Source organism: Lycorma delicatula, chromosome 5 (assembly GCF_047948215.1).
Source record: "Lycorma delicatula isolate Av1 chromosome 5, ASM4794821v1, whole genome shotgun sequence".
NCBI classification, from domain to species: domain Eukaryota; kingdom Metazoa; phylum Arthropoda; class Insecta; order Hemiptera; family Fulgoridae; genus Lycorma; species Lycorma delicatula.
The window spans coordinates 59513410-59534490 of record NC_134459.1 but is presented as its reverse complement, the minus strand read 5'-3'; the positions used below and the strand labels follow the sequence as shown (position 1 = coordinate 59534490).

At 34.3% G+C, this 21081-nt stretch overlaps 1 protein-coding gene across 4 annotated transcripts in view; it reads right to left on the bottom strand.

Moving 5' to 3' along the window:
* The window catches only part of mRpL37 (mitochondrial ribosomal protein L37), a 47465-nt gene that overhangs the window by 17222 nt on the left and 9162 nt on the right, over positions 1-21081 (bottom strand). For all 4 annotated transcript variants that reach the window (XM_075366216.1, XM_075366214.1, XM_075366213.1 and 1 more), the window contains 2 exons: positions 16098-16315; positions 12850-13086 (listed from right to left, as the gene is read on the bottom strand). In XM_075366216.1, the coding sequence (XP_075222331.1) occupies positions 12850-13086; positions 16098-16282 (422 nt within the window). In that variant the 5' untranslated portion in view covers positions 16283-16315. The remainder of the gene's footprint in view (positions 1-12849; positions 13087-16097; positions 16316-21081) is intronic.

The following is a 21081-nucleotide window of genomic DNA, read 5'->3' as shown; positions in this document are numbered from 1 at the left end:
GGCTAAAACTGGGAGTTACCTGAAGAAGAATTTGCCAGTGATCACTGAGCAATAGTGTTCATATAAGGGATAGCAGTGCAGTGTAACAAATTCAGAGACAGTGGTGGAAACCTTCGGAACCACAGTGTAGGAGGATAGTGGACACTGTGATGACAAGGGTTAATCGCCTAAGGACTAGAAATCCTGACCATTTTATAGGCATATTTGAAGAGGTATGCCAGTAAGAAAGACCACTAGGAGGGCCTGTCAGGAGGCATGTATACTGGTGGTCGAACAAAATTGCCTTCATTAGGGCAGTAGTGCTGTTTACAAGGAGATTGCACAGTGCTAAAAGGCAGAACTTTACAATGATAGAGGAGAGTGTAATGGAATACTGTGCTAGAATAAAAGCAGCAAAGGAGGAGGAATGGAGTAATTAAACTGAGGGTTTGGATTCTGACCTGTGGGAGAGGGCCTAACAGGCTGTCATGAAGAAGCTTTCCCCCTCTCTCCAGGGACCAAACATTTCAAGTTGTCATGCAGCTCTCCTCGATTGAGGAGGAGTGGTCGCAGATTGGTTGCCACCATGATAAAATATTTAAAAATTATAAATATAAAGAAGAGCCCGGGTCCTGATGACGTACTGGGGGGTGTTGGTAAAGTGTTTGGTCGAAAGGCATCCCTGGGTTGTCTCAGAAACTATGAACAAAACCCTGGAGGAATATAGATTCTCTAATCAATGGAAGGAGGCCTGACTAGTTCTGATCCCGAAACCAGGGGTAAGGAAACAGGGAGAGGTAACATTCAGGCCATTATGCCTACAAAACATTTTGGGAAAGCTATTTGAAAGATTGATAGCAGAAAGAATCCAGGATGAAGTGGAGGCGTGTGGCAGATTCTCCCCAAGTCAGTATAGTAAGGCTTTATTAGGGGAGGTCAACCATAGACGCCTTTAGGAGAGTTATTACCTGGGCCCAGGACAGAGCCGGTGGTTCACAGCATTGAAGGAGGATTCCTTTGGTGATCCTCTTAGACGTCATGGATGCATTTAATTCCATTCCCTGGAAAGCAATGATGGAGGCGCTGAGAGATAAGGGGATCAGTGACTATCTTGTGTCATGAATGATACCTTCATGACAGAGAGCTGAAGGCTGAGACACAGGAGGGAGTGGTGAAATTCAATATGTACAGTGGTCTGGGGTTCCACAGGGCTCTGTCCTGGGTCCACTACTGTGGAACCTTACATATGACGTACTACTCAAACTGGAGTTTGAGGGGAACACCAGCGTAATTGCTTATGCTGATGACATTGCCTTACTAGTAGTGGGGAAGACAGAAAGTGAAACTAAGGAGAGGGCTATAAGGAAGGTGGAAGAGTGGCTCAATGAATGGGTAATGTGTCTGGCCTTGCAGAAAACACACATGATAGCCATGGTGGGCAGGAGAAGGAAAAGGAAAATGTTTGTCATGGTTAATGATACTAGAATAAACACTACGGCATCTGCCAAATATCTTGGCGTGTGGTTATACAAGTCTGGTCTTTTTAATGAACATCTGAGGAAGATTACTGACCGAGCTGAAAGCATGATAGTTTGGGAAGGCTAATGGCAAGCAGACGGGGCCCTAGGGTGAGTAGAAGAAGAGTGATTCTCTCTGTGACCACCTCAATTATGTAATATGCGATGCTGACATAGGGAGAGGTGCTTGATAAGAAAAAGAATGCTAATAAGCTGTCTTCTGTTCAAAGAAGGTTGGCATATTGTACCATCTCAAGAGATGAAATTGAGGTGATTGCTGGCATTCCCCATCTTCTCCTTAGAGCAAAGCAACTCATGAGAATGTATAACGGAATGGAGAAAGTAACCTCTGATAATGTCGCAGGAATGGTAAGCAGACTGGGAAAACTACAGCAAAGGTGAATGGATGAGGCAGTTAATTCCCAGGTTGGACCCATGGATTAGGAGGGGGCATGGTGAGGTGAATTATCACCTTCTGCAGCTACTCTCTAGACATGGTGAGTTTGCAGCTTACTTGCACTGCTTTGGGAGGCAAAATAATTCGCGGTGCATGTACTGTGAGGAGCTGGATCACACTAAGTATACATGTACGAGATGGGAAGAGACAAGGAGTTGGTTGGACCTGCAATGACTCACCACTGAGCCCGTTGTGGATTATATGCTGCAAGGAAAAGCAGAGTGGGATAAGGTCTCAAAAATGGCATCTGCAGTACTAAATGTTAAAGAAGTGGATACTTTGGTCCTCTAGCTGCATCCATAGTATCTGTGGCTTTGCGTTTGCAGTCAGTGTTTTTTGGACTAGTCAGTCATGTGTGTACCTTACGCTAGTTTCAAGCTTTTCTTGGTTTCAGACTGCGGCTACAGTTTAGCATCAATTGTAGACTCATTTTGCTCCTTGGACGCAAAGGTAAGGTTTGGCTTCTGTGACATGTATCTGCCTCACTGCGACGAAGAGGCGGCAACAACTTCTGGTTGTAAGTTCCAGTTCAAGCAATGGATGGAATACTCCCTAGTCCTGCTTGCGTTCTTTTCAGAACGAGGGCTGTTATCTGTGGTTTGCAAGAAGTGACTAAGAGGCACAAAGAGGGATAGGAGAATACAGGTCTCCAGCTATCCATAGCGTGCTGTGGGTAGTTGTTGCACTTGTAGGCTTCACCAAATTTTTATGGTAGGAGGAAGACAGTGAGCAAAGTCAAAGTTTCAGGATAGTAAGGCTAGGGTAATTCTGGCCATGATAAAGGATGAGATGATACTTAAGTCCGGGTGGAAATTTCTCCATTCTCCTCAAGTTCAGATGGTGAGGGCTTCAAAATGAATGTAGGGAAATGTACCCGGGAAGATAGAGGTGACCAATTGGTCAAAGAATTTTGAGCAGCGCAGGGCAGACCTCTGTTGTGCTGCTCGCCTCAGCCCAGCAGAGTATTGACAACTTGTAAAACTTTGTAGAAGGTCCCCCCACAGCATTATTGCAGGGGCGAGTAATAGTTTTTTGTGCAGGTTGAAGTATGTTAGGAGTGTTCTTTCTGCTTTGGCAGAAGACTTTGAAAAGTTGGCCTCTTAGCCTAGGCAGGTCAAAGTAGTACAGGTTCCAGCTCCAGCTCCCATACAGCTGAAACGTTATTCTGACATTGTGTGGGGCACGCGAGAAGCTGGCCAAGCCTTGAAGCAACCCAAGATGGTTTTCATAAACAAGACTGAGGGGTCTACTAAAACTAATATACAACTCAAAAAGGACTTCCAGGTTGCCCTTCGTGACAACAGAAAGAACTTGAAGATTAGGGAAATTAGGGGAAAGAGTCTGGTAGTGGTTGCAAACGATAAGGAGACTGTCTGAGTCATTGCAGAGTCTCCAGAGATGAAAAAGCTTGAGGTCAAGGCTGACTTGAAGATTAGGCGTAGGCACCGGGTCATTGTCTATGATATTGACCAGTGGTTATCTGATGAGGAAGTTCTGTCTCTTGTTCGGGAGCAGAACACTGAACTGGATGAGGCCGAATTTAAGAAAGAGTGTAGGCTACTCTTCAAGACTGGAAGGCATGATGCCCAGCGATATCATGGCATTTTTTAACTTGGCACGGGTCTCTTTAGGAAGTTTGTGTCTGAGGGTAGGTTGTATGTCGATCTAATGTCCTGTCGCATCAAGGAGTAAGTTGACGTGCAAAGATGCTTCAAGTGCTGTTGTTTTGGCCACAGGGCCAAATTCTGTAAGTGTGCATTGTGACAGAGAAGGTTACAAGCATGACGACTGTTTGCAGAAAGCTCTATCCTGCGTAAACTGTAAAAGGTTCGCAAAGAGTGCAGACATTCAATCAACAGTAAGGACTGTGGCTGTTACTTATGTGTACTAGAATTGTATTTCAATTCCTTGGATAGTTAGTATCCTTCTTTGAATGCTTGATGTTTATACATAATGTTAGGTGAATAGGTGTTGTGAGTCTCAGGGTTGTTTTTCGCAGCGGCCATCTAAAGTAGGGTGATCTACCAGGTCATGCGGTTTCTTCTTAATACATGTGATCCATCTGCTCCTTGATGCAGAGGGCTTTTGATTTTAGGTATTATGCAATTGCCAAATCGCTTATTTGGTAAAAGTTAGGTGATGAACTTATGGGCACTTTTTATGGTTTGTTGACTCTGTTCGCAGGGATTCCTTTGCATTGGAAACAGATAGATCTTTACCTGTAGATGCATTAGCCTGTCTTCGACTGAGTGCTGTCTGTGTAGTAACAGGGACCTGATAAGAGTTTTATCTATCTGCAGTTTCTGCTGCTGTGATTTCACAACTGATTACTTGGCTAGCTTACTTCACTTTAATCATACCCTACACTGGCGACTGAGGGTTCATTTTAGTGTTAGTATTCCAGGTGGCTAGGGTTCTGCCTGGACAGTTGATTGCTCGGGGTGAATTTTTACCGATGTAGATGTCCCTCGGGGCATCTGCATCGGTGGCATCTCTGCGGGGCCTGGACTGAAAGCTGTGTGGCACAATCAGTTTGAGGGCGAGAAGATGTCCTCCGTTAAAGCCACTACTGGCTAGGAACGGAGGGGGTGGTGTAGCGACCGGACACGCTATGAGGTGGGATCTTCTCCCCTCGTGGGGGAATCGAGAGATGGACAGTTGATTGGCCAGCAGTAGGCGTGCTTGGCACCATGCCCCGGTTAAATAATTCAAGTATCAATGAGGTTCACGCTCGGGAGTGCTCTCACTCTCCTGGGCATGGTTTTACTGACTTAGCATGGCAGTTTTTGGTTGAATTAGGGTGCACTATTAAGGAGCAATTAACAAACCATAGCTGCGACCAACTTTTTAGTTTATCCAAGCAAGTCTCATAGTTGGATCTGAAGTGGGAGACTAGAGGTTATACTCAGCTCCTGGACGGACCAGACCTGAGGCCCTCTGGGATTGTTTTTGGTTTGTTGTACTCCAATTACACAATCAATTTATTATTGCTATTGTAGCAATTGGCGGTTACTGAATGAGTGGCTCTGTAGTGGCATATTTAGGTGGCAGAACATTTAGGTATTAGCAAAGTTAGGTGCAGGGTCTTCATGCTTCCACAAGTTTGGTAGAGCAGAGTAGTTCCAGAGGGCTACATGATAAATGTTATTAGGTGCCCGATGCCTTTGGAGAAGGCTAGGACAATGCAGAATTTCTGTTGGGAATGTCTTTTGAGGCATTCACATCAGTGATTAATTACTGTGGAATATTAATCAGTTTGAGGGCTGGAAGATGTTCTCCAATTAAGCCAATGATGGCTAGGAACGGAGAGGGTGGTGCTGCCAATGGCAATGTCACAAGGCAGGTTTTCTTCTCCTTCGGGGGGAAAATTGAGAAGTTAAGGTGGAGTGCAGAGAAGTAGGAGACCATTTCGTTGGACCACCCAGAGGGATGTGATCATCAAGGAAAAGCCCTGAGACTCAGATGAGGTTTAGGAACAGAGAGTGAGGGGGTGAAGGGCAGCCTCCTGTTGAGCCATCGTTCGTCTGCACTTGCATGGATGAGCGATAGTGATGAAGCACAGGGACTCTGAATCCCCTGAACTCAATGGCACCTCCCAGGGCTATGTAATTCTTAGCTGCAGGTCCAGCCCTGGGAGGGGAGTTGGTGAGGTGGAGTTTTAGTCAGATGGGTGCAGTTTAAATGGCATTCCTCCTATCACCAGAAAAAAGGTGTTTCACATGTACGTCAGCTAAAAAATATACTCCTCAGGTAGTGTAAAGCAATAAACTAATTGTTCTTAATTGACAGATAGTATAATTGATTTCTAATTTAACTGTCAACTGAATATCTATCTGCAACTGGTTGTCTTGACTAATTTTCATACAATTATTACTTTTTTAAGTTGTAATAACCACTTTGCTCACTAGAAGATATAACAGTACCTAGCATTCTTAAACAAGGCATTCAGGTACTGCCAAGCTTCAGGACAGTTTATTAATAATTCATTACTGATGGATAAGTAAATACAGGATCATATCATAAAACATGGGACCTACATGGTTAGATACAGTATGTTCCAATTGGCAAACTTTAAAATTTGTAAACATTTCCATAACGACTTTGTTTTCACAATTATAAAAGATGTAATTGATTTACAACTATTTCCCATTCTAGAATTTTCTGTATGTATCTTATTAACCAAATGCTACGTACAATCATCACTACTATCATATGCTATAGAAAAGTCAAGGTACAATATAAAAAAATTTGTCATCAATAGTTCTGTCCATTCTAACCCACCTGCAAAAGATACAATTGCATAACTACATAATATACTATTCTACAGGCATCACGTACTGTTTTCAACTTTAACTGAGGGTCACTGCATGACCATCTATTCATAATCTTGGACTTTCTAACTATTTCTGAACAAGCAGTTAGTTCATCCATAAACTAATCTCAGGTACATTTGTGTAGCAAACAGCAGGTTGTTAATTTTTTTATTTTAATCATCAGTTTTTCAAGCAGTTTAAAATCAACATTAATGAAACTTTAATGTGTTACAGAAGTAGGGCTACGAATAGCTCTGTAACAGAACCTAACAATTACAGGTAATCCATAACAGTTGCCATCTCTCAGATTGTCAGATTGTAAAGATGTAGTTTTTCCAACTCGGTACCCTTTAATTTATTATTTTTATTTAATACAAATATTAAAAGATATATTAAATGTGATACGACAAGTCAATAAATTTTCAAAAGAAAGAAGGGCTAATTTATTAATGTATCAAATGCAAAAATATGAAATCTTTAAACAGTTCACAGCTCTAACACAGAAAATTATTTCTGAGTTTGTATCATCAATGACATCACGCTACACTAATGTCACTTTCTTGTTCCCTTTCCAGCAATATGAATAGTCATCAGTAGTATGATGTGTATGAAAAATAACAAGCTTACCACAAGTTAATACTTACTCATTTAAAATCATTTCTGGAAAAATACTAAACAAAAACACCAATGAAATCATCACCCATATAATGGGTAAAGGGTTTCTAAGAATAGATTTCATAAATATTTCCAAAAATCTGATAAACATTAGAAAAAGAACATAACTACCAAAAGAAATACAAAGAAAAACTTTCCACTGTACACAGTTTTCATAAAATAAACTTTTGAAAGAATCTCATAAGAAAAGTAACATTACATAACAGGTCTAATGTTAATTAATAATATTAACTAATAAATAAAGTGGCTTGTTTATTCTTTAATAGATGATTAATTTAAAATTTACAAAGGTAATTAAATTTGATGATTCTTACTTAGCTATAATAAAATAGCAAAAACTTATTTTCTCATTTGTCTATTTAACCATAATGTATACTGTAATAACTGTATGTATTACCACTCTGCATATAAATTTGCATCAAAATCCTCAAAACTTTGAGTTTAAAACACCACAATTTGGATTTTTACTTCCTTGTACGAAGTAAAGGAAGTATTGTGATTGTGAAAATTTTGGTTTTCAGATTTCAATGGAAATATCCATTTTTACTAGTTTATACGTGACGTTTTTACGTATATTTGTATGTGCGTGCCAATGTATCTTGCATAACTCAAAAATGATTAGCCGTAGAATGTTGAAACTTTGGATTTAGGACTGCTGTAACATCTAGTTGTACACATCCCCTTTTGATTGCAATCGACAGACCTAAAGTGTCTAAAAAGTGTCCAAAATCCAAATCTTTTGGATTTTGGACTTTTTCTTAATTGGAGTAATAACCCCTAATAGAGAGATTTTCAACAATATATCATAAGTGATACTTATTTATATTAGTTCCAGAGATATAGCCAAATAAAATTTTAATTAGTGGAAATTTTGATCTTTCAAGGGAAGGCACATCGGTTTGAATCAGACTTCATATCTTTTTTTCTTTTTTAACTTTTTAAAAAAATTTAAATATACTGATTTATTAATAACTATTAACCTCTGATTGTAAACATTTTTTTACAATAAATAACAATCCAATAACATTAAAAAAAAAATAATAAAATATCGAAGGTATTAATGAAATGAAATTTTATATACTCTTCATTTAAAAAAATGTGTATATATAATTTCATTGGCATACAAGGAAGTCATGTGGTGTCACATCTTTTACATTTATGTGAAGAGGGGTTGCTTGCGGGTATGGAATGTTTATTGCAGCAAGTTAGGGCAGATTTGGGTTATGAATAATGTGGATCATCTTTAAAATAAAGTTTGGCTAAAAATTTATGCTTGTTGATGGTTAGGCTAGCAGAGACACTTATGCGAGGATTATCTAAACATAAATACTGAGTAAATACCAAAGAGGACACAGAATCTGGATGAATTACACAGCATCTGTGAAAGCCTGTGAAATCTCTAAGAAGCTTTTTTGGAATCAGGATTAGATCATTTAATTAAACAATTTAGAACTCACACACGAACATAAAAATCACATCAGAAAATAGAAGTGGATATGGTGCAATTTTTGTTATTAAACAGGGTAAAAAGGACTCTGAAGAATTATACATAAGAATTATATTTTGTGAACAACAGAAGAAGGGCATATTTTTACTTTACTATACTTAAATCAGAACATAAGTTTTGATAGCGTCAAAATCATAGCAAAACTGCAAGAAACAAAAGACATTCACATTCATGTCAAAACTAAAAATGACGAAAAGATTAGTTTCTCCAAGGTAACCTATAACTGTTTCATACCATGCTTTTTAGCATGAGCAGAAAGAAGGTTCCTGGAGATGAAAGGACAATGTTGATGCTGCAGAAAGGTTTCACACACATCAGTTAAAAATTTTAGCAGTTGAAACTGCCCAAATACATGTTCCTTTGGTCTAGATGGGCTTCTTAAAATTCTATACATGAAGAATGGGTGTGAACTGTTACGATGTGCTAATATTAGGACAAGCAACAAGTTGTATTGTTTCAGAAATTTTTCTATCTCTGTGAAGTTTAATAATTCTCAGTACCCTGCAATAATTTTGCAACTTTACAAGTTAGGGAGAAAATTTTGGATAGTGGAAGGACATTCTAAGGACAGAGAGATAATCTAAGAAAATACTGGCTTCATGGTTACATAAGAAATGTACAACCAATGTGTATTTGGCTCTTTGTTTTAGTTTTGAATTGCACTATTCAATACATTTTTTCAATTACGCTTCCTGCAGGCTGTAAGCAATGTGCTGATGATGTGTTTACAGTGATTCCGCTATATAAACATCAATCTCCACTTTCTGTTTCATGCAGAGAAGTGGATGTACATAATACATTCACTATGTAGATGAGATCTGTAAAACTGTAGAACAATGAAACTTATCAACAAAACCTTATATAACAAAAACTAAAATGATGATGTGATGTGATGTGTTTTGGGCCAATTTGGATACCCACTAGTAAAAACTGTATAATTAGAATATCAGATACGTTCATCAAAAGAGATATTTAGATATACAAAGAAGATATATAAAAAAAAAAATATACTTAGATATACTTAATATTTTAAAATCACAGCTTACAATAAATTTTTATAAAAGAGTGAAAAATAGCCAGTATCCTGAATTAAGTGAATTAAAAAACTCAGTTGAATTTGGTTAACTAATGATTTATTGATTTATTTCAGAATTCTTCTGGTGTATGGTTATGAGGAGTATCTAATTAGAAAGGAATGCTATATGTAATATAATTGTCATTTAGAAATGGAATTTCTATTTTGTTTTTATTATTCCATGTGCCAATTAGAAATCCTGCTGATGCTCTTACTGGATCCTGTCTCATGGCAATGAAATTCAGGTGAGTACCTGAATTCAGGCTTAATCTAAGACCAGTCTACATGGCTTAACAATGAAAGGAAAAAAGAAGCTCAAGAAATAAAGATAACTACTTATAACTTAATACATTAGACACAATTGGAGTACAGCTTGAGTTGTCCCCTTCAGCTCCTTCTTACTTTCTCCCTTGAGTTACAGATAACATAGTAGAGAGGAACAATCAGTACATATCTACCCAACTATTGAATTTACAAAATTTATCGTTTCTAATCAGTATCATAGTGGTAATGCCTTATTAGTAAGGCAGATTTAAATTTTATTTTTAGATTTTTAATTTTTGTTAACTGATCGTTTTAATAAAATCTTGGCATAACAATATATCAGGTCCTCTTATCAATATTTCTAAAATTGTAGGCTATAACATAAAATCATTAAACAATAAAAGTGATTTTTTGTCAATAATTTTGTAAAAATTATCTGGAAGTGCTTAAAACATGTGCAAAGAATAATAATTACTACTATTATTCTTAGTAATAATAATAATGATAATAATTATTATTATTATGCAATACAACAGAGTATTAAAATTTTGTCAAAACCTTCAATACCAGTTTTTGGAAATACAATTTTGAAACTATATAAAGTAGTAGGTGCTGGTGGAATATTTCTCAGGTCCAATTATGAAATACTGAATTCCAAAAATAGAAACTTCTTTTTATACATTTTATACCTTTTTTCTACCTCTCCTACAAGTTATAGTAGCTTTTTTGATGTTAGGAATTTTCCTCTGAGAAGGAATATTTTCTAAACATCCATTATCAGATTTTCATTAACTCCTACACAATTCAAAGGATGATAAACCTAAAATCAAAACTCTTAGAACTAAACTTTAATATGAACATTAATGTGCTGCTCCCATTTCAATGAAAATGTCACAATCTTCTGAAAGATTATGGGCGAGATAACCACCCACTCTCTGGAGAAGGCCTTGGGCTTTATTCAGGTTGAGGTTACTTATCCCAAATTTTGGTTTTTCTATAGGTAGAGTTCTCTTTCTCTTTTCTATATTCTTAACCCTCCTTCCCCATTTTGGATTCTCTGAGTATAACTTAGGTCCATATCATGGAAGTCAGGACATGTAGATCAGTAAACCTTGAGTGATCTGGTAGGGCTGCCTACAGGCCAATTAGAGACTGAGTTTCCTATTCAATAGTTGCAGGGTAAATTCAGGCATAATTCCCCATAAAATATAAATACCAATTTAAATTGATTTACTATTTGCATATTCAAGCCTACAAAACACTACCCTTTAGAGCAAATTGAAATTGTTTCTCACTGCAACAATGCATGTATACATATCTAACACTTGAAAACTCCCTTTGAACGCACAAGGATTTCACTTTTCACCCAAAATACCATTCTTCAATTCTTAATCTAATAGAACACAGGATAGAAAGCTTCATAAATCCTAAATTACGAAAATCAAATAAAGTTATTTTGTTTATGTTTGTTATAAGAGTATAATCCATGCTGAACCCAGAAAAATCGTTTATAAAAAAGAGATTTAAACAACTTCATTGATTATTTGTTTTCAGTCAAAAGTACTAAGTCATACATCTTATCTAAATACATTGTTAATAATTCATAAAAAAAAATTCATATATTAAGTAAAAACATATTTTCAAGGGTACAACTTTTCACAGTATTAAATTAGTTATACATTTATAAACTTAAATCAATTTTGTGCAACCATTGTCATAGTTTGACAATACTTTTTCACAGTGACATGATCAAAATGAAGGACAATTTTATGTTCCCAGCTCACACAAAATTATTCACTAATATATTCCATCACATTAACATTTTTTTAACAAATTAAAAGTGAAACCAATAAATCTATAATTTTGTACCCTGAGGAAAATTCTGCATTAAAAAATGATATTATCCAGTGGGCGAATTCATGAAGGATGAGATGGTAAGAGCCATGATTAATAACAAAAAATAAATTATCAAATTTATATAGCTTTATGAATCCAATCTGCAGAAGATAGTAAAATCTGTAAGAATTGAAATTTTAATTATAAAATTTAAAATGTTTACAATAAAATTTATGAAATGTTATTCAGTGATTATGATTTGATCAGTAATCTGGTGATTATTAGCAAATTGTATGTTTAATAGTTTTACATATAACCGTTTTGGAGATCCAATGCATAAGTGCCAAGTGCAAGGATAAAGACTGATAAGGTCTCTTTAGAAATAAGATTAACTAATTTAAAAATCTCTGTAAAATTTTTACTATTATTTTTATATGTTATTAAATGTACTAAAGATACTTTAAATGTAAAATGTAAAAACACTAATATAACTATCAAGTTTACATTTCTGAGATGAGATACTATATACAGAATCTTCTCATTTGTTAAAGACTGTACAACAGACATCATAACTAATAAAATAAATATATTGAAAATCAGTAGAACAGTACAGATTTCTTCTAACTAAAGATTCCAATTGTTTATCACATGCAAAACATTCAGTAAAAAAGTACCTAGGCCAGTATTCACTTAAAAAATTTTTTTTCTAGACTTGATGTGAAAACAGAAGATAAGATCAACTTAAAATAACAATTTCTTATTATTTCAACAATTTTACAAAACAATCTGACTAATTTAGTAACACATTTTTTACTAAAATATTTTCATTAAATTTGGACCATAGCAGCAACAAAAAAATTAAATTATGTACTTACTTGTAAAGATTTACTATCTTAAGAATTAATTCAATATTTGGTTCTTTTTTTGGAATCCAACAGCGAAGTTTTTAAAAATACGCTTACATTATTATCATTTTTGAGGATTTAACAAATTTTACCTTTTGCAGAGAAATTATAAATATAATCTAACCAAACTTAACCTATGCTTGCTTCGCTCGCAAGTCAAGATTAGCGAGCAGTAGGTTAAGTTTGGTTGGATTATATTTATAATTATAAGCGAAAATGCTTGGGTACTTTTTCATAAACACTTTAAAAAAAACTGATTGTCGGATTCCGAAAAAGAACCCAAATTTTTCCTAAGGTCTTAAAATTAAATAATTACTTTACCTTTTGACAAGTTTATCCTGTTCAGGATGTGATACTGCATTAATAAGATTAGTTATCTGGGTGGGTAAAGCTCTCTCTTCATTTGGTTCAATAGTATTTGTAAGTAATTTTGCTTGCTCAAAACCTTGCAGCAACACATTATTATCTCTATATATAAAAATGCTATCTTCATGATAATTTGGATGTAATTTTGAATCTGGTTTAGGTATCATAGGCCCTTCACCTACTATGTTCAACCTATAGAAAAAACAAATTATTTTTTCCATTAATACAAATATAAACAATTAATGTAGAAATATTAATAATACTTGTAAAATAATTAAATTATCTTTAAAATAATACTGCAATTTTATTTATTTAACTTTATCAAACTCAGACTATAATAGTTAATATAATTACTTGAGCAATTTATACAAAAAAAATAATTCAACCTGTACGCTCAATAAACTTATTAATACAGCCTTACATATTCCATAATAAAAAATTGCATATAAACATATACAACCACACAATTAAACAAAAAAAAATATCATTCTCTGAAAAACATTTTGAAAGTAAACACAATCAAAACAGAAAAATGTAATATTAGTAAATTAGTTTAAAATGCAGAAATCACATATAAACAGGTATAACGCGTACTTTAAAAGAAAACAGACATCTACTTTTTCAAACCAAAGATAAGAACAAATAAAATGTTATTGATTATAATAAAAAACAATAATATACAAGGTCTATGAAAAATAAAAAATAATTAAGACAATAATTTGGCATAAAAAAATTCACATACTTCTTTTTATAAATACAGAAAAATTTCACATAAATAACAGAGAATCACAAATTTTCCCAATGATAATTAGTAAAACAAGTCAAAAAAGTACAAGTAAAACAGTAACAAGAAAACTTTTAGGAATTATAACATGGATGGATGGTCATTTTATTTTGGTGCACACATCAAAATTATAGCAATTTGCTCTTAAAAGTATCAATAGTTTTAGGTATATTAAAAAAATATGGAAAGAAGAGGTTGAAATAGTTTAAAAAAAACCAATCAGAGAAATCGTATAGAATATGGAAGAAGTACAGCTTGATTACAGACAGCAAAGAAAATAGTAAAAGTGTAACTAATAAAAAGTAAACTAGAGTGTAAATAGTAAAATGTAACTATTTGGAACTGAGATGATAATAGGATAAATAGATTACTGCTGAAAGTTACATAAATGGAAGCATGATTAGCATGAAGTACAATGCAGGGAAAGTAGAAATTAGAACATTATAAAAGGGAGAAAACTTTGATCTGGCTATTACACATTTGCTAATGGGAAAAACTCCATCTACAAAGGAAAAAATAAAATAATTATGTTCTACATAACAACACAAGAATCAGTCAAATATAAATAGGACTTTTGTCTTCACAGCTTGTGTATGAATACGAATGGGTGGGCTTGGTAAGATATTGGTGAAGGTGTGGGGAAAGAATGAATGTTCTAGTCATCTTGACATTTGTGTCTCCCTCATCAATGTGTCATGTTAGAGCAAGAGGTTCCATCTCTGGCTCCACAACACATTATTATTAAGTTTCTCATGAAAGAGGCTGTCAATCCTTTGAAATTTTGATTAAACTGCAAATGCAGTTTGGAGATATGGTGTTGTCATAAACCAAGTCTATGATTGGATCAGCAAATTTAAAGGAGAAAACAAAGCAGTAGAAAATTAAAGTCACAATAGGCGTTCTAGGGCAAGTATGATGGATGGCAAAATTTGATTGATCCGTGACATCATTGAAGTTGATCTGCACCTAATGGGTGATGAAATTCCTTCAGACGCGAATTTCAGTCTTAGAAAACCAATTCCATCTTCACAAAGCACCTTGGATTCTGCAAAGTCTGTTAACATTGGTTCCAAGACTTTTGACACAAAATTAAAAACAGGCCTGACAAGAAATTTTCCTAAGGTAACTGAATTGATTTCAACAAGGGGGATATTATTTTTTTCATTGAATAGTCGTGACAAGACAATGGTCTATCATTAGACTCCCCAGTAGAAATTGTAAAATATAGTGGCATAGGAATGAAAAGCCTTGTATGAAATTTACTGGCAAACCTTAGATCATCACTCATACAATCCAGATTTCTTCCACTGAAATATTTTTTTGTTTATGCACTGAAATTGGCACTGGGAGGACAATGAATTCAGATCAATAACCAAGTAGGCGAGTCTGATACAATTGATTTGTGACTTGTCTTTTAATGAAGAACTTTTTATGAAGAAGGGTTCCAATAGCTCTTTATACATTGGGAAAAAATGTGTAGAATTTTAGAGATTTTATGTAACATTAAATATGTTTTGTACTTTTATACTGCACTAATAAGTTTAAAAACAAAAGTGTAGTTTACATTAACAAACCTGGTAGTAATATACACAGAGAGTGAACAGAAAAAAAGAATATGAATAAAATTCAGATTGGGGAAATGAATTTCCTTTAAACTGTAATAAGCAAAACTTGAGCAGATAAGAGTAATAAAAATGGAAATGGGAAAGGATTAGGAATGAATAATTTGAGAGAAATGCAGTGCTGTAGTTCAGTCACACCAAGAGAATGAAGGAGGGATATTTGAAAAACCAATGGAGGAAATGCAAGCAACATGCAGATGTATAAAGGAAAGCCCAAATGGAAAATGTTATCACAGTTGGGAAAGAAATGAAAAATAGAGGCAGCATCTTGAAAAAAAGAAAGACGGATAGAGCTTCACAGTGAGATATTAAAGCTTTAGAGAAATTAGGGATGAAGAAGTTTAATCATCACCCAAACATAGAAAACAACAAGAGTTGAACTTGTATATTTGTAGACAAGTATGTCATTACAAGAGATCCAAACTTTCTACCTTTAAATTCCCAGATTAACTCTTATTTAACAAATTTGTACAATTAAAATTCAAATATTTATTAATAATAGTTATTTAAATTATAATAAATATTTCTGGAAGAATTTAAAATAAGTTTTGAAAGTCAGCATATTTTTATAAAAAATGGAAAGCACATTAAATTAAGCACAATTGTTAGAATCATAGGGGGGAAAAAAGAAAAGTTAGGATATACTAATCATTCATGTAAAACATTTTAATTTTACATATACATAAACTTAAAATTTAAGAGTAAATAATACATATTTATCACCTAACCTTATAACAATAAAAAAATATATATATATATAATTTGAAATATTGTACAAGAAAAAATTTAGTTCTTACTTTTCAAACTCTATATATTTTTTTGGTAATGAAGCAACTTCAAGAGCATCGACAACTGTAATATTATGTTTATCTAAAATCTGTTTTACTTTTGTATCAAGAATTTTTCGTTTGCTTTGAGCTTGCCATGTTGCTTTTTTCTGACGCCATACATTGTGTTTAAATAATGTGAGTGTCAACCGCATTTTTTATTAATAAGACAGTATAAAACTCTCAACCTACAACAAAACATAGATTATAAAACAGTAATTAAAATAACTAAATTATGTTAAAAAGACAAGCAAACAATAAGAAGGATTTATACTTTCTAATCAGAAGTACACTTATAATACTTTGTTAGGTACAAAAGCACATTCAAGGGCTAGACAGTATTTTCTTCTCAATATTTTTGTTTTCAATAAAAACAAAATCACAAAAATCATTTAAATAGGCTTTTAGTGAATATAAGTACTGTAGTTTTTCAATATATAAACATAACATGTAATTTAAAATAATGAATTTTAAAGTTAGACTTTAAAAAAAAAACATATCAATGATTCATTAAACTTTTGATGTGTTTTATATAAGGTGCCCTAATTCCAATGATTATAGGTAACTCAATTTAAATGACAAGTCACATCCAAAGTAAATATAGCTATTCACAAAAATAACAAGCCACCCTTCAAGCTTAGCTTACAAGGGAAAGTGAGAAGTGAAGTGGTTTCCTGTCACCTTCCTTAGTGAGCCATATTATTGTACATCAGCAGACCAAGTCCAGAATTGCAGTTTATATTCAGTACTACAAGAAACAACATCCACAGGGACATCTTCACTACATCCACAAGGACCAAGGAAAAGAGACATTTCTGCTGTTTTATTTCTCTAGGTACTTTTATCTGTCAAACTTTTCATTAAAAAATGGGACAAATAATAAGTAGCAGCAAATTAATTTACTTTTTTTTATTTATTTTTTTTTTTTTTTTACAATCTTATATGAAACATTGCATTACATACGCTATATCAATCTATTAAGTAAAAAATGAATTAATTATGATTATTTTGTTAAATATTGATTTATGTAAATACAAGAAATTAAATGTTAAATAATACAAGTACATTGCAAATATATATATATATATTTTTTTTATATAAGAAAATGTTTTTTATTTATACTCACTTCAGAGATTACTTTGTTGTTCATTTAAAATTAAGTGTTTAGGATCTCTATAACACAATTTTTGAATTTTTCTCCAACAATTATTTTTTTTTAAATGTAGAATATCCTGAATGACAGTATAATTTTCTTTTGTAACTGGAGTGTTTATTTTCAACAAAAATATTAATTTTTTTAAGGCAATGAATTCCAGATTTTTTAAAATAAAAACTGTATCCTATAGTTCAATATTTTCAGTCGGTATCTTTCTTCTTCAGGGATAAATTCACTTGGAAACAAATATACAGAAACTTGTTTGCGGCAGTTGAAAGGGGCATTCAACCCAAATTTTAAATATTTACAAGTTCATTTTGACCACCAGGTAATACCTTTGTAAAATATTTGGGTAAATGAATAACAATAGCACAAAATGTATTACTAAAAACAGCAATAAAGGTATTAATAGGTTGAATTAACAAAACAATTTAAGGCATTTAAATGTACTGAATCAAGTAATGAAAAATTAAGAAAAGTATAATCCTTTCACAAGTAATAGCAGATAATTGGTATATTAGGTAATATAACCAAACAAGTGAAAGATTGCAGCTAATTTGACATGATATACTACACTCCCAAAAACTGAGAGCTATTCTCAAGAATAATAACAATCGATCATAAGCCAGAGTCTTACTAACAAAAGTAAATCATAAAGTAATTTATACATCATTGAGGATCTAATTGCCTTCGTTACTGAGCTAAATATACAACCACATATCAGCGTAATAAAGTAACCAAAAATGAAGCTGATAATTAGCAAACAAGTGACACTTGAACTCTGCTTACTAAACAGACTTTTCTTACAAACAATGAAATCCAAGATTATTTACCCATTGCCTTAACAGTTTTTGAAAAGCCCTAATTTTGTATAGAGTGGATGTAGAAAAATCATTTTTGAGTTAATTAGTAGAGGATAAACAATATTTTTCTTTCTAGGTGTGAGTGTTTCAGGCAGGTGCTTCAGCCAATCTTTCTTGATATTAATGATTTATCTTGTTTTTGCTGTCCCATTTGCACAAAAGTTGATAAAATTTAGTATAACCAAGAATAACAAACCTATTAATAAACATAATAACTTTTAAATCTTGTCATTTAGTCCAACAGTACTTTTACTGAATTTTTTCAACACGATTTTCAGACTGCCATGTTTCTTTCATGTTAGTTGCACAAGCTAATGGGCACAGAAGATTTGTTGCCGTTGTGTGAAAGGAAAGTCTTAAAACTAGTTTTCAAAAAATTAATGAACAGTTTCCATTTTGTAAAATTATTATCATGATCAAATGCATTCATCACAGCACAAACATTGTTGCAGTACACTAAACTATTTTCTTCAGAATATAAATCTTGAAACTCTTCCTGATGTTTAAGAAAGAAACTAACTTCAGTGTCAACATGGAGAAGATTTCAACCTTTCAGCCCAGATATTAAAAGATTTGCCAAGTTTCTTTGACAAGTTCAAATCTCAAAGAAAGTTATTTAATTCACCTGAGTTATCAGATGAGGTTTATTGGAAGAAGATTATGCTTCAAAAGTAGGAACATCTTGCTCTTCATGTTGAACTTCTGTGGCTACCTATCTCATACTGCGATTCATCTTCAAAGTTAAATGTGTTGGAGGATGTAGTAAAAGTACATCCTCGTCTTGAGGCACTGGTATTAAAGCAAACGTAAATTGGGTACTGCACTGTATGTTTGCTTTTACTACTTCTTCTTTTTTTTTTTGTAACACAGTAAAACAGTCAGACAAATGGTCTTGTGGTTCACACCACACCACCAGTATGGCAAAACTCATAACCCAATTATCTCTAGCACAGTCTGTAAAGTTTTTCATAGGTTGAATAGAAGATAATGAGGGGCCCAGTTCTTATCTTGATACCCAACTTTACAGCCAAAATACAGTTCATAATATTTTTTAAATGGAGTCAAACTTCATCATTGGTCTTTAAATGTCAAATCCCCGTAATCATAACTGAAGTTATCCAGACTATCTACACACTTCCTTGGTATATTTATTCACTAACACAACACACTTGACAAAATAGCTGTATCAAAAACAGAATGAAACCACAGTTATGACTATGTATTAATTTTATGACTCAAGAGACTGCTCTGTGCTTACATGTCAGAAACTGCAGTACAAGCATCATCATGGATATATGACTAATGCCTCCATAATGTTAATTTTATACCCCATTTTTATATCCCTTTGTTAAAATTATATATAATACTCTTTTTTGTATAAAAGTATTCCTTAAAAAAATTTTGTACTCTCCCAAAAGCAATAATTCAAAAATAACACAAAAAAAACTGTGGGTGTTCAAAAATTCTCATTGCATTTTTGAATTCAGCTTAAAAGTTACAAATTTTCATTAGTCAAAAAAATGTTTACAAATGTAATTAACCAATTGGACATCATTAACTTCATAAAGATTTACATTTTAATTACTCATAAATACTAACCTATAATTTAATTTATTGTTTATGGAGGGAGGAAAGCATGTTTATTTGTGACAAACCATTATTTGTTATATGAGTATATAAAGGCCAAAATTCAATATCGTATGTGCCCTGAGGTAGATATTCCCCACGTCCGGAACACAACATCTACGTTCCACGTCCAGGGCGGCAACAGCTGTACTCAAGTACATTACATATAGCTGGCTAACGAGGTTCCGAGTGTTGTTTCTCGGATATGCTTTTTTCGGTCGATTTACATCTATAGGCCGAATTACAGGACTGGACTTTACGGCCACCTGCAGATACGACATTATTAACGATTACGGAAATGGATTAATACCGCCTTTAGAGCTGGCGATGTGGCGGCCACGGTCAAAGTTATTTGCAGGTGTAACGGAGACCTTTCGTCGTCCACATGCCCCCCTCGATGGCAAGCATGTAGTTAAGGTGCCCATGTTCGGAGCATGGGAGCCCTGAAAGCTTTGGTGTGTAGGGGCCTGGAGTCAGTGCAGAGACTGCGCATCCGCTCTCTGCCAGGACATATGCCGGTTCCACCGGAGTACTGGAACGGACCTCCAGGGTTGGTAGCCCTGGAGTGGGGGTGTACCCCGGCGACTAGCCTTACTACAGAAGGGATTATTTGTTCATGGAAACTGAACAATTAAACGTGGCAGAGGGTTCACGCAAACACCCTCGTTTAGAACCGGCTGTTTCGCCTGAGGCGAAACGCCGAAAGAGTACGGAGATTAAGAGGATTGAGATTGAGGCTAGAAAAAGCTTGCAGAAAGCTTTTTTTAAGAGCAGCATCCCAAAACCTAAGTATTTGGTTATCACGAAGGAAGAAGGTAATTTCTCGAAGGTGAGTCCTTTCCTCATCGCTCGGGAAATAAACAAATGTGCTGGAGGCCCTGTTAAAGAAATAAGAAAAACTTTCACGGAACTTCATGTAGAGACTGTTAATGATATACAGTCTCAGAAGATTCTAGGACTAAAGAAAATTGGAGAGCTAGCTGTACGTGTTGATCCCCACGGCACGCTCAACACCTCAAGGGATGTTGTGGTCTGTCGGGATCTTCTTAACTGTACGGAGCAGGAAATTGTAGAAGAATTAGCGCCGCAGGGAGTATTAGAATGTCGGAGGTTGAACATGAGAAGGAATGGCGAAGTCCTTCCTTCTGCATCCCATGTTCTTACATTTAACCGGCCTACTTTACCGGAGAAGATAAGGGCGGGCATACATCGGTTGGATGTTCGGGCATTTGTCCCACAGCCAATGCGATGTTTTAAATGCCAACGCTTTGGACACACCGCTGTTAGGTGTGAGAGGCCGCAAATATGC